At 46.9% G+C, this 14,410-nt stretch overlaps 1 protein-coding gene across 1 annotated transcript; it reads left to right on the top strand.

The window, feature by feature from the left end:
- The first annotated feature begins 584 nt into the window (after positions 1-584).
- KLHL40 (kelch like family member 40) lies at positions 585-14,354 on the top strand. Its single transcript, XM_038391666.2, has 6 exons — positions 585-2,050; positions 5,107-5,267; positions 8,084-8,191; positions 10,746-10,931; positions 12,034-12,180; positions 13,502-14,354. The coding sequence occupies exons 1-6, from the start codon at positions 905-907 to the stop codon at positions 13,611-13,613; spliced, it is 1,860 nt and encodes a 619-aa protein (XP_038247594.1). The 5' UTR covers positions 585-904; the 3' UTR covers positions 13,614-14,354.
- Positions 14,355-14,410: the final 56 nt, after the last annotated feature.

The following is a 14,410-nucleotide window of genomic DNA, read 5'->3' as shown; positions in this document are numbered from 1 at the left end:
AAAATACATTAAAACCGTGGGGCCTGTTCTGACATGACAGTGTTCCAGTTTTATGGGGTTCCATAAAAATACCGCAGACAGAACAGACCCCAGAGCTGCATCCTCCAAAACCACAGGCCCCTACCATATGTTCTGTGGGAGAACCTTCTTTAGCTACTTCCAGTAGAGGGCTATGACACACAGCTGAGCATGTAAAACACTCCTCCCCCCCCAACAGTTACCCTGGAGCAGGTCACTCGAATGTTTCCCTTCCCTTCCCCTCTGCCCCCCAGAAAATCAACCGTCCAAATGACCGGGACAGCCTTAGCTGCGTCACAATGACAGTACAATACGATACCTCATTGCATATCTACAGATTTAGCGTCATAGTGTATTTTTAGCCAGGCGAGTCCTGCACTCGAGGTTGAAGAGAGGGAGGGGGAAGAGGGATAACAAACCCTAGAGTTTACCGGCTTGGGGGCTGGTTTTTTTCCTTTCTGATTCATCTGAAGGAAAAGTTGTTTCACCTGCGCTATTACGAAGGCAGCCAGTCACACGCTGGCCTTCCGGAAAATCCCAGCACTGATTCATGAACTGAAAGACCATTCCTGATGGGTCCAGGCTGCACGTACAGCTGTTCCTCCAGCCCCCTCCCTTCCCAGTTGTCCAATGTGTCATATTAGAGGGTGATCGGCTTACACATGCTCCAATATGGGGTCCTTAAGCTTTGTGAGGCTGCAGTTATATATAAAGCCCCTCGCTGAGGCTACAGCACGCAGCCAGTTGTATTAGTAGCAAGTGCTTCACATTCTTAGTGCTCCAGCTGTCAGGAAGCAAGGGAGAGCTGCACAGCTTCGGGTAAGTCTCTCTGCTGGGAGATAGGGGGAAAAAAAGGAGAAGAGCAAACAAGCCATTATTTTCAAGCATGACACTGCCTATAGATCAAGCAGAAGAGCTGCGTCTCTACCAGCAGACGCTCCTTCAGGATGGGCTCAAAGACATGCTGGACCACAACAAGTTCCTGGATTGTGTCTTGAAAGTCAAGGGGAAGGAATTCCCCTGTCACCGGCTGGTGCTGGCAGCCTGCAGCCCCTATTTCCGGGCGATGTTCCTTTCAGACATGGAAGAGAGTAAGAAGAGGGAGATCGACCTGGAGGACGTGGACCCCGAAGTCATGCGCAAGATCCTCCATTACATCTACACTTCCGAGCTGGAGCTCACCGAGCAGAACGTGCAGGACATTTTTTCCGTGGCCAACATGTTCCAGATCCCCTCCATCTTCACAGTCTGCGTCTCCTTCCTGCAGAAGTGTCTCTGCCTGAGCAACTGCTTGGCTATCTTCAGGCTGGGCTTGATGCTGGATTGCGCCCGCCTGGCAGTGGCTGCCCGGGATTTCATTTGCGACCGCTTTGCCCTGGTCTCCCGGGCTGAGGAGTTCTACCAGCTCTCCCCTGATGAGCTCATCGCTGTCATATCCACTGACTCCCTTAACATTGAGAAGGAGGAGGTGGTCTTTGAGATGGTGATGAAGTGGGTGGAAGCCAAGGACCGCGAGAGCCGGATCCAGGCCTTGCCGGTTGTCTTCGAGAGCATCCGTTTCCGCCTTATGCCCCAGGACTACATCAGGGACCATGTGGAGAAGCACCCTATTGTGAAGTCCATCCCGGAGCTGCTCAAGAAACTCCAGGTGGTGAAGGATGCCAGAGAAGGCAAATTCATGGTGGTGAAAAAGAAGAAGGTGAAGAAAAGCGGTGAGACGACAGCTGGGGACAATGCTGTCAATGGCGAAGTGGCCGAGGGGGATGATAATGAGGAGGATGTCCTTCCAGGGATCTTAAATGACACAATGCGCTTTGGGATGTTCCTCCAGGACCTCATTTTCATGGTGAGCAGTGCTGGGGCAGTGGCCTATGACCCCAGCGCTAATGAGTGCTATTTTGCCTCCATCTCGGCTCAGATCCCAAAGAATCATGTCAGTCTGGTAACCAAAGAGAACCAGATCTTCATAGCAGGGGGACTGTACTACAATGAGGACAACAAAGAGGACCCCATGAGCTCCTACTTCTTACAGGTACTGGCTTCCTTACTCTTTTGCTTCTATGGTCCACAAGAAGGATCGCTGATTTTTAGGTTCTGTATAGCACAAAGCCAATGCAACTCACATTCATGTGTGTTAGTTGTATTTGGCTTGTGTGTCCCTTATAAAAATGCATGCCACAAGCATTTTATTACTCTGTCAGACATTGTAAGACTGATTGAATACGGCTCACTGTTACGCATTAAGTCAATGGCTTGTTACATAGTAATATGAGGGCCATGAAAATATTTAGATACTCGCGTGATGGTACTATAGAAAACTCTGAGACAGACAGATTAGAGAGAGAGAAATTGTATGGGGATAGATAGATAGATAGATAGATAGATAGATAGATAGATAGATAGATAGATAGATAGATATGTTGCAAAAAGTTTGGAATTTCCAAACAGGACTAACGCTGTGACTACTGGGTGAGGATCTTTGGCCTATGTGACGAGGAGGTTGGACTAGATGATCATAGTGGTCTCTGCTGGCCTTGACATCCATCAGGGAGGTTTTTATTTCAAAGCTGGCTTGTCCTTCTCTAACAGCAACATGTCTTGTGAGCTGGCACCAGGCTAAGCACTGTTTGATTTTGCAGCCCTCTGTTCTCTGCCACATTCATCTGTCTTTTGCCACTGAAACCCGTGCCCGCAGTCTCATTTACTGCTGTCTTAGGGCATTAGTTTCTCTAGATAACAGTGCCCTGGATGCACGCTGGACCCCAGAAGTAACCAAAGACACCTGTGATCAGCGAGAGAGGTGGGAGCCAGCCACCTGTGCGGTAACTCAAGACCATCTTTCCCCTCAGCAAAATATGCAGCTAACGCAAGGAGCCTGCCTCTCCCCCACTTCCTATGCTCCGGGCTTACAGACACCCAACAAATCCTGTATCCTCCCTCCAGCCCTGACCAGTACCTGTAACTACAATCAGCAATACTCTACAGCTGATGCTCCAGAGGAAAGTGAACAAAGATCATAATGCAAGAAGTAGTTGTGTATAATGCTGCACAAAGCAGAGGGGGTGAAACAACAAGCCCCTCCCTCCCCCCAGTTGGGAACCCCATAGGTATAATGGGCCTGATTCTCCAATTGCCTTCGCCATAGACACCTGCACAGGGTGAGTGTGAAATGTTCCTAATCTGACCCTGAAGCAACAGCCCATGACAAACAGGGCTTCAGACAACAACTCAAGCAGACACTCCCTGCTGTGAAGTCCCCCAGGGCTGGCTGGAACAACCGCTGAGCAGTGCGAGGTCACTCGCGGGCCCCTCTGTGTCAGCGAGGCTCAGAATAAACAAGTTGCTCACCTGGTGCAGAAAGAACTGGACGAGCTGTGCTCTAACACCAGCATGAGCAGCACCACACTATCAATGGTACCTATCTGGCCCCCCATCAGCCCCAGTATCTGGGCACCTCCCAATCTTTAACATAGTTATTCTCACAGCACCCTGAGAGGTAGGGCAATGCTACTGTCCCCAGGGGTCAAAGAGAGGCTCAGTGACTTGCTCAAGATCACACAGGGAGAGCAGGGAAGTGAACCCAGGTACCCTGTTCCCACGGTCTCATCTCACCCAACACAGCCTGTCACCAGAACCAGAAGCTCAGACCCAATATTTTCAAAGGGACCCTGTAATTTTGGGTACTTTCTTGAGCTGCACTGAGCACCCCCCGCTTTCATTGACTTTAGTGGAAGTTATGGGTGCTGTGCACCTCTGAAATTTTGATCAGCCAGCTCTCTGTGGCTCAGCATACCCATCTATAAAATGCGGATAATGCACATTCCTGTCTGAGTCAACAGCTTTGATCTTTGCACTAACACACCAATTTCATACAAATATATATTTTTCAACACTCACCCCCTCCCCCATGCTTATATAGGATTAAAACAAATATCTCATGCTCCCGCCCCCTGGCACTGCAGCTACAAATAATTAGCAGACATTATTGCTGGTGCAGTGTTGCTATTCACCCGGCACAAACAGGGAAGCAAGCAAAGAGAGCCAAATCAGTTTCTGATTCCAGTAGAAGCAAAGGACGGGAATGCAAAGCGATCATTGCCAGGTGGGAAAAGCACGGAACCATCATTTTATTCTTACGTTACTCGGGGGAGTAGGCTGCATTACGGAAAAAGCACAGTTAACTCCTATTGCCAAAAACTATGCTGATGAAATCTCTTTTGAAGGCTGGGAGACGGAGCTAAAGCTGGTTATGGTATCTGAGCGCCTCCTGGCACAATGATTTCTCAAAAAGAAAAGGAGTACTTGTGGCACCTTAGAGACCAACAAATTTATTAGAGCATAAGCTTTTGTGAGCTACAGCTCACTCACGAAAGCTTATGCTCTAATAAATTTGTTAGTCTCTAAGGTGCCATAAGTACTCCTTTTCTTTTTGCGAATATAGACTAACACGGCTGCTACTCTGAAACCAATTGATTTCTCAGTAACTGAAAAATTCGAGACCAGCTCAGCCCAAGGAGACTGAGCTGTATAGAAATGTGCCAAGTCATTGTCAAGTAGCCTTCCGTGAAAAGAGCCGAGGCCATTCCTACAGGGCACTTGGGTCCTGTTTATCACCATACGCACCCCATCATGGAGCAGGACCCCACTGTGCAAGGCGCTATATGAGCCCGGAACAAAAAGACAGTCCCTGCCCAAAGACCTTGCAAGCCAAGTATAAGACAAGAGCCAGCAGGTGGATTCGACTGGAGCACATGGAAGCAAGCAAGGAAAGGACCCGCAGAGAATCTCCACCCTGGGGCTGCTTAGCAGGAGGTTGCAGAACTGGGCGTGCCCTTTGGTACCTGTAGGAATGGGCTCAGTGCTTTGTCACTGCACACTTGGCCCCTGATATTTTATTTTAATTTAACAAATTGACAGAGTAAGCAAATCCATTTATACGTCAGAGAGGGACTGGCACATAGAATCATAGGCTATTAGGTTTGGAAGGGACCTCAGGAGGTCATCTAGTCCAACCCCCTGCTCAAAGCAAGATCACCACCAACTAAATCAGTGCATACTGTACCCTCATGGCTATTCGTTTCCTTGCAGTATGATCACCTGGACTCTGACTGGCTGGGCATGCCCCCTCTGCCTTCCCCCCGCTGCCTCTTTGGCCTAGGAGATGCAGAAAACTCCATTTTTGTGGTAGGAGGGAAAGAACTGAAAGAAGGAGAACAGACCTTGGACTCCGTCATGTGCTACGACCGATTGTAAGTGCCTGAGAAGCGAAGCAGCTAGGCTGGGGTGTAAGAATGAATCGATCTGTACAGGGACCTAAAAATTGAAGTAACATCTAAAGACAGTCTCTGAATGCTAGATCCAGTCATCCCAGCAAGTGGAATTGTCCCAAATCCAAATCCCTCCCTTGTGGCTCTGATCTATCTCCGGTACCATCTGTTGGGTTTATTGCAATTGAAACCTCCAAGGGAAAGGGGATTGAGGCCATTAAGGGGCAGCCAATCAACGCTAATTTTATCAAGGGCCAGACTGTGCCTTTGGCTATATTCATACAGGAACTGCCCAGAGATCTCAGAAGGCAGGATATGACCCTTAATGTTTTGGGTGCCGGGGCAGTCTCATGGGTGTGTAACAGCCTTAAGAGGGCAGCCATCAGCAAACATGCCCCTGGTAGATGGTCATGGGCAACAAAACTGGACTCTGGTCACAACCGCTGTTTAGAACGATGCTGATAAAGGGATTCAGAATCTCTCAAACCCAGACCACTCAAGGGTCCAGATCCTTCAAGGTTTTGTAGAGGATACTCAGAGGATCAGGCTCATTGAGAATTTTTTGGCCTCTATTTACAACCAAACTTGAAATGAACCTTTTTCTGGAGGATTGCAGCCCTTGACCCCAATACAACCCATAGGGTGCTATCCTTTGCCACCCAGCTGTTGAACATCATATGCTCAGAAGCATGAACATCAATTGCCCTTGCAATCTCAATCCCAGCGAGCGTAGCTGTGAACAAAAATAAACGATGCAAGTGACTGCTTAGGGCTGATCTGGCACCAAAGGGACCAGCCTGATTTCACTCCTCTCTGGCAATGAGACCAGAAAGGGAGAGAGCACCCTACCAAATTCTCCTTCGTCTATGGGAGCAGAGAAGGTGGTATTATACCAGTCATTTCCCTGTAAAGCTAGTTGCCTCATTAATATCATGCAGCAGTGAATTCCCAGGGTTAATTATACATTATGGAAAGTATTTCCCTTTCTCTGTTTCGAGGTATTTGCATTGCAGTTAGCTTGAGAACCATGATGCACAGTTTGAAAAATTAAGCGTACACCCACCCCTCCGGCTCTTATATTTTCCATTTTCCAGTCATCCAGTGCAACCGATTATGGACTCAGCTGTTAAAGAACAAGAAGCAATGAGCCGTCTGGGAAGATGGACCCTTTCATCCATGACTAGGATAGCACATAAAAGATATGGTCTAGGTCAAACCAGAATTATTTGGGGAAAGTCTATGTATTATACTGTCTCCTGTATTATACAAGAGATCAGACCAGATGATTACAATGGTCCCTTTGGGCTTTATCACCTATGAATCTGTGAATCATAACATCTCCATTCCCAATACCTAGCTTTAATCTACTCTGCAGAAAGCCACATGTCCCATGCACTGTGAGTTCTTCTCACTGGAAAAAAGCATCAAACTGTCTTTTCCCACTAATCTGGAATTACAGGAGCTGCCTGGCTTCCCCACAGTGGTTAAGACTAATCTTAGCATATGCTTTGTATAGTGCACTATGAACTGCCTGAAGTATTAAATCTCACTGAAAGGCAAACAGAAATGCCAAACAATCCTTCCCTGTTGACCTGCAATAAACTGGAATAGCTAGTGAGCTGGAGTATTTTGCTCAGTTTATATTTAGACATGTCTGAGCTGTTTTATTTAGGCATGTCTGTTTCATAGGCGGAGATTTCAAACCAATTCCCATTCCTATCAACCATGGTGTTTATCTGTGCCCTAAAACTCTCTTGGGGGCGGGGGCTCTCTTTGCTAAGTGGCCTGAAGTGCATGTAGCTGAAAAAGATGATAACCAGGGAGAGCTTTCAGATCCTCTTCTATGCAACTGGGTTTCAAAGTGACCAGCACAATAATCATACATGGCCCCACTTTATTGACAGCTGAAATTTCAGCAAACAGTCTTATCTATTGATGGATGGATTATTCCTGCTTGAATTAAGGGGTTAGACTTGGTAGATCTAAGGCCAATTCCATCCAGAACTTTTCGGTTTCTATGGAAGTGCCTTTCTCTGGTCTTCAGTCTGTGGAAAGAGAAATTTGTTGTTGTGTGTGAGGGATTGTTTGTACAGCATGGTGGAGTGGTGTGTGCAGTGTTTGTACAGAATGGTCGAGTGGCTACAGAACAGGATGGAGTCAAGAGATCTCCATTCTAGTCAGGGCTCTGACTGTGACCTGCTTTGGGAACGCAGGCGAGATACTTAGGTCCAGATTTTCAGATGCGGCCTTGAATTTTAGGTGCCTCCACATTTGGGTGCCCAACGTTAGAAAACGAGAGCTTGATTTTAAGAAGTGCCGAACACCCAAAACCCCAACTGAGTGTCACATGTGGGGCACCTAAAAACTGAGCTACCCCCAAATTAGCGGTAACTTCTGAAAATGTGACCCTTAACCTCTCTGTACATCAGCGCCTCCCCCTCTGTAAAGTGAGGATAATGCAGGACTAGCTACCTTACAGAGGTATCAATCAATGAATGTTTGCAAAGTGTTTGAGATCCTGGGATAGAAGGTGCTGTATAAACATGAAGCCAAATACAACAAACTAAGCTGCCGAGAGGATGCTACAGAAAAGAATGGGCATTATAGCAAGTATCCCGTATGTCGATTCTTTTTCTTAGTAGTTGTCTATGACTTTTGTTAATGAGTTTTTAGACTCCATGCACTTTGGGCAGGAACTGCATCCATCCACCTATGGGGTTGGAAAGCACCTAGTGTCTTCTGGATGCTACCCCCATCTAAACAATATAATACCCTTGCTTTTCATAATCCTTATACAGGTCATTTAAATGGGGTGAGTCAGATCCGCTCCCCTACGCAGTCTATGGCCATGCTGTGGTATCAGACAAGGATCTAATCTATGTCATCGGAGGCAAAAGAAGTGACAAGTAAGTGAAAGAGCAAGGGATATAAAAGGAGTGGGAGGGACAAAACACCTCTGATGGCACATGGGTTTGGCTGCTTTCCTGCCCTAGGTCATGACTACAAGAAGGAAGTTGTGGAAGGAGCTCTGTTGGGTACATAAGTAGTATTCTAGGGTAACCAGCAGATTAAGGAATGGAGGGGAACAGATGGATCAAATGGGACTGTGGAGGCCTAAGACATGGGACCCTTCACTTCCAGGCTTCTGGTCTGAGTCCAGCCTTGATTGTGTTGCTAAAGTTTCTCTCAGGGCCCTTGGACCACCTGTCTAACTCCATTGAGATCAATGGGAGATCTGCACAAGGAAAAAGGACAATATAAGGCCACAATGGAGAAAGGATATCCTCCTGCTTCCCCATGTAAACAAGCATAACAAATAGCAGGAGAGGACAGAAGAGACATGAGAATCCCCTTAGCAGGGAAGCTGCCTGTCATCAAACCAAGGAGCCCAGCCTGGGAGAAGGCTGGTGTGGCACAGCAAGACCCAGCTGTCACCGCCTCAGCAGTAGTAAATAACTTCACAAAACAATCTCTCATGCCCAGTTGCCATTTATTATCTGCAGGGAACAAGGCCTCAGCATAACCTGCCGCCTTAAATGAAAATTCCAGCCATTGTAAAACAGCAAAAATAAATATTGGCAAAATAAGCCTGGCATACCACAGCAAAGACAGGCCCTGCACCAAAGAGATTACAGTCTGGAAAGAGGGTATATACACAGCCATATACCTCCTAGATTGTAAGCTCTTTGGGGGCAGGAACTCTTTTTATTAATTTCTGGTACAGCATCAAATTTCATCATCAGTACTTAACAAATAAGGCCTGCTGCTGGGTGCATGCATACAGATCCCTGATTTGCATATAGCTAGACAGACACATAGCTAGTAATGAGTGTACACTCTGACGGGTTTGGATCCTTTGGGTGTCACCTGATGTGCTGGGATGCCACTAAGCCACCCTATTCTGCCTGGGTCCCCTTTACCTGGCCTTGATGGGCTAGGCTCACATGCCTCTTCCAGCCAAGCACACAGGTAGGGCCATTCCCAGCTGTACAGAAAGACAGAGATCCATTCTGGGATGATTCAGAGTGCTCGCCCCAGCACTCTGGTGCCCACTCCCTTTAAGGGGTATAAACCCAAAGGTTTTATGAAATTCGCCCCTTCCCTCAATGTGGAGGGAGATATGCACAACTTTTCTCCCCCACCCCCAGTTAGAAATTACATAAACTGAGTTATATTATAAACAAGAACTAAGTTTATTAACTACAAAAGGTGAATTTTAAGTGAATAGAAAACCGACAGAACAAAGCAGATTACAGAGCAAATAAACCAAAGTATGCAAGCTAAGCTCAATATACTTAAGAAACAGGTTACAAAATGAAAAGGAGTACTTGTGGCACCTTAGAGATGAACAAATTTATTTGAGCATAAGCTTTCATGAGCTACAGCTCACATAGCTCACAAAAGCTTATGCTCAAATAAATGTGTTAGTCTCTAAGGTGTCAAAAGTACTCCTTTTCTTTTTGCGAACACAGACTAACAAGGCTGCTACTCTGAAAGGTTACAAAATGTAATTTCTTACCCTAAATGTTATTTTAGGCAGGTTGCAAAGTTTCTGTGTTTCAGAATTCCAGTTATATTCCTTTTCAGACTGGCTCAGTTGCCCCTGGCTCAATCTGGACTCCCCCTTGTCTTCCCTTCAGGTGTCTTTTTCAGTCTTTCTTCCTGGGCAGACAGGTCTGGAGAGGAGGAATCCCATTTGCCTTCTTCCCCACCCTTAAATAGGATTTACATAAGGCGGGAATCTTTTGTTTCCCAAAGATGACCACCCTTCCCTTCCAGTGGAAAGTTACAAGAAGTCCAAGGTAATGTTTAGTATCAGATGACAAGACCACCTGACTCTGTAGAATCACAGCGTCCATGAGTCAGTGGCAGTATGGAAGGTCCACTGGAAGGCCAAGCCTTTTCACAATCCATTGTCCTCTCTGATGGGCCATCAGCCCTATCTGGCTTTTCCTTTGTTGTACCTGAAGTGTTAGTGGTGGGCATTACCCAAAGCAGCATAGTTGAAATACAGATACATAGTCAATATTCCTAACTTCAGATTACAGAAATGATACAGGCATACAAACTGGATAATTGCATTCAGTAAATCATAACCTTTCCAATGATATCTTACAAGACCTATTTTGCATAAAGTACATCTCAGTTATGTCATATCCATATCATCAGCATATTTTCATGAAGAATATGGAGTGAAATGTTACATACATAACACCAGGGTGCTCATGGTCAATAGCGTTTACACAAGAAAGGTGCATGTTGTACAAAGGAAAGGTATCTATTGAACTGGGCTCAACAGTAAAACGCACCGACCCCAATTTCAAGTGTAACAGCGGAGTCTGTAAGTTACAACCAGCTGCCAACTTAGATCGATACTCCAGAATTCCCAAACCTCAGCACAATGGAACCATTCCATGTAATAATTCAGTGAGGTTGCTTTTCCCTCTTGCCCTTTTGCAGGAAGTGCCTGAACAAGATGTGCGTCTACAACCCGAAGAAGTTTGAGTGGAAGGAGCTGGCTCCCATGAAAACTGCCCGTTCTCTGTTTGGAGCAACCGTACACAATGGCAAGATCTATGTGGCAACTGGCGTGACCGACTCTGGCTTGACTGACTCGGTGGAAGCATATGACATTGCAGCTAACAAGTATGTACAACGGCTCATCCTCAGGATGAAAATGCTATAGGGAGCAGTTGCAGGAATGTATGAAACAACCTGCCCCCAATCAGCCAATGATTTGAAGCTGTCTTGGCTTCATCCAGCTCCCTGTGCAACTGATGCATCTCTTCATCTGGTGTTAGTTATTGCCAATTGCCAGTGCTGGGCCAGGGGCATTTGTCTAGCACCAGAGGCTTGCTGCAATATCAATAGCTTGAATGCCCAGAGAGCCTGGAGAGTGGGGTCACTCAACCAGGACGGAGGCGGAAGGCCTGAGCTGTTGCATCCCTGGGCATTGGGATGGTGTAGCCTTCCTGTCCGGAAATCAGGATATATCGCAATTTCCAGGGGCAACTCTCACTTCTCAGCCTGGCGAGGGTCTGAACGAAACTCAGCTGGGAGGGGAGATTTCTGACTCCTTCCTGCTCACTAACAACTTGATCCCCACTGACTTCAACGGGCATGAGATCAACCCCTGAGAGCGCTTTGTGCACAGGATATGCAGCTCTAGGAACTCGGAAGGGGAGGAATCCTCCCAAGGGCTGTAGTAGCCCTCACACTGATCACGCTGCCTCTCCAAGGTTCTGTGTAGTCTTAGATCCACTCCATTGCCCTACCCCAAAAGCCCCTGGTGAGTTTGGTGCTCTGTAGTATGCAAGGAGGTGCAAACTCTCCCCTCCTACACACACTCAGCAGAAACCCACCAGTCACGTTGTGTAAAGCATGACTGGCAGGCACTCAGATGCCCCAGTAAGGAGCGCAGCATAAGAACCTATACAGATCAGAATAGGATAGATTGTTTCTGGTGTATCCAGGGTCTTCTGCATCTACCGAGAGGAGTTGTGGGTGCTCAGCACTTCTGAAAATCAGGCTGTGGATGTCTGAAATCGGGCACCCAAAACTGGAGGCTGCTTTTGAAAAAACTGGACCTAGCAGCTTGTCTGAGGGCCACACAAGCTGGCAAGTCACACTAGTGGGATTAGCACTCAGAACTCACCAGATTCCAGGCCCACATCCATGCTGACATAGCTGCACTGATAGAGTGTGCCCAGAATACCTTGCTAACAAGTCTAACCTTTCTGCCTGGCAGGTGGGAGCCCTTCATTGAATTCCCCCAGGAGCGCAGCTCTGTCAGCCTGGTGAGTCTGGCTGGCAGTCTGTATTTACTTGGTGGATTTGCCACAGTAGAGATGGAGTCAGGAGAACTGGTGCCAACCGAGCTCAATGACGTCTGGAGGTAAGGGATGTAACCACTGGAACAAACTAGCAAGGGAAGTGGTGGTTCTCCATCTCTTGATGTCTTCATATAAAGACTGGGTGCGTTTCTGGAAGATACACATTAGCCAAACACAGGTTATTGGGCTCAAAACTGGGGTAACTGGGTGAAAGTATATGGCCTGTGTTATACAAAGGGTCAGACTACTTGATCATAAAGGTCCCTTCTGACCTCGAAGTCTATGAACCTGGAAATTAAATCACCCTTTAGCCAAGGCCTTGTCTGCACCAGAGAAATTTTGCACAAAGTTTCCCGCTATTGCTAACTCTGGGGTTGAGTCCCACTGGTATGTGCTTAATCTTGGTGCCAAAAGGCAACTCAGTGTTGTAAGCGCAATGCTGACCAAATCTGCTTTGAAAACAAGACAAAATGCGAGACCGCTTCCAAAGCAGGTTGATTGTCAAGACCTAACAAACTTGGGAGGAGAGGTATCTATGGGATGAGATCCTCAGGTGTATCAATTCCCTGAGCTCCACTGACTTCATTTGAGCTATGGAATTTTACACCAGCTGAGGTTCTGGCTCTGTCACTTCTCTTGCATGGGATCATAGCAAAACTAGGTGGGTATTTACCAAGTGATGGGGGTTGTTTGAATCTTGGGGGCCTCAGTCCAGTCCCCAGTGGAAAAATACCTACTTCCCCAAGACCGCTCTAACTGGCATCCTCGTCAGCAGTCTCAGCAGAGAGACCACTGCCATTCAATCCTTGGGAAGTGACCTATCCCACCCCACTAAATGTGCCTCACCAGGGGCAGGTATACTGGCAGGAAAGGAAATTTGTTAGTTGATGCCTGTACTGTAGCAGTTCTGTGGAGCGGTCTTAAGCCTCCAGAACTGCCAGTCTGGCATTTTTCATCAGCTATAAGAGCCAAATTCAAAGTCAGCTGACTTCAATGGACTTTAGATAAGGCCTAAATCCATATTCAAATGACAGATACTGACCAAACAAGTCCTTCCTACCAATCTTGGTAGCTGTCATGATATACGGAATCACAGTCCTTAAACAAGAGGCATGTATTAAAGAAAACAAACTACAGCTACTGACACAATCAAACAGGTTTCCACACTGCTTGAGTTCCACTTCTGTCTCTCTTGTTTACCAGACACCGCCTGTCTGGAACTCTACACAGAGAGACATCTAGTAGCTGAATAACATACTTCAAGTAAACACATCACTAGAGCAACACTGAATCTATTTGTCATAGCTAAAGCTGGGATGGGGAACACAGTTGATGAGAATAGAGTTCTTCGATGACCATAATATTTTGTCTCCCTCCCTTCAGGTATGATGAAGAAGGGAAGAAGTGGGAAGGTGTCCTCAGAGAGATCCAGTATGCCTCAGGCGCCACCTTCCTTCCTGTGCGCATGAATGTTTTACGGTTAACAAAGATGTAAATGACACGATGATTTATGTCGTTCCTGGGTTTTTCTCAGTTCGCATTTATTGATGTGAATGGGGTGGGGAGGGATTTTATTGGTTAAGCCAGAGAAACATTATATCTGTGATTTGTTGCCATTATACTTCACCCATCAGGGAAAGGGGAAGGGAAAGAATTAGAATGGACCCTTACAGGAGCTTAAAGACTAAAACACTGCTTAGAACTCAGATCTGGAGAACGCAAGGAGCTGTGGTGACCTGAGCACTGGACTCATTCTATCTCTCAGAACAGATTTGTTGCCCTCTTCCTGGTCAGGAAAGGAACAGTAACCACATTTTCCCTTCAGGGCAGAATCCTCTGTTTTCCAGGAATTCACATCCTCCCCTTCCCCATTTTCTCTCTCCATCCAACAAGGCCCTTCATCATCTCAACCACTCTTCTGACTGGGGAAGGCTGGAGGCCGATCCCAAAAGAATGGAGCAAGCCAGAATGGCACAAGGGTCACCCATGCAAGGGAATCTCAAACTCAGCTCCTCCCCACACCCGGTAGCCAGCCTTACCCCACAGGGGTCAGTTGTCAGCAGCAAGAGAAGCAGGAGGTCTGTGCTGTAGGCATTTGGAGCTGGTCTGAAGCAAGTAGCGTTAAGCCAGGTGAGAAGTCTTGGCCGTTCTTTTGAGCGGAACTCACAATAGAAAGAAAAGAGTAAGTGTGGGAGTGGGTAGGGGGATTTTGCATGCTGGAACAGCAAACAGCGCATGAGAAAGATAGGGCTAAAAGGAGTGAGCACTGAAGAACAGGTGCAATCAGACCAG

This window comes from Dermochelys coriacea, chromosome 2, assembly GCF_009764565.3.
Source record: "Dermochelys coriacea isolate rDerCor1 chromosome 2, rDerCor1.pri.v4, whole genome shotgun sequence".
In the NCBI taxonomy this organism is placed as follows: Eukaryota; Metazoa; Chordata; order Testudines; family Dermochelyidae; genus Dermochelys; species Dermochelys coriacea.
The sequence above is the reverse complement of the archived record's forward strand: the minus strand, read 5'-3'. Positions and strand labels throughout refer to the sequence as shown.

Bases quoted from the DNA above. Each gene is read 5' to 3' on its own strand.
- KLHL40 (XM_038391666.2), top strand. From the start codon at position 905: ATGACACTGCCTATAGATCAAGCAGAAGAGCTGCGTCTCTACCAGCAG. The intron at 8,192-10,745 runs GTAAGTGAAAGA...GCCCTTTTGCAG, and splicing joins GGAGGCAAAAGAAGTGACAA to GAAGTGCCTGAACAAGATGT. The intron at 10,932-12,033 runs GTATGTACAACG...TCTGCCTGGCAG, and splicing joins TATGACATTGCAGCTAACAA to GTGGGAGCCCTTCATTGAAT.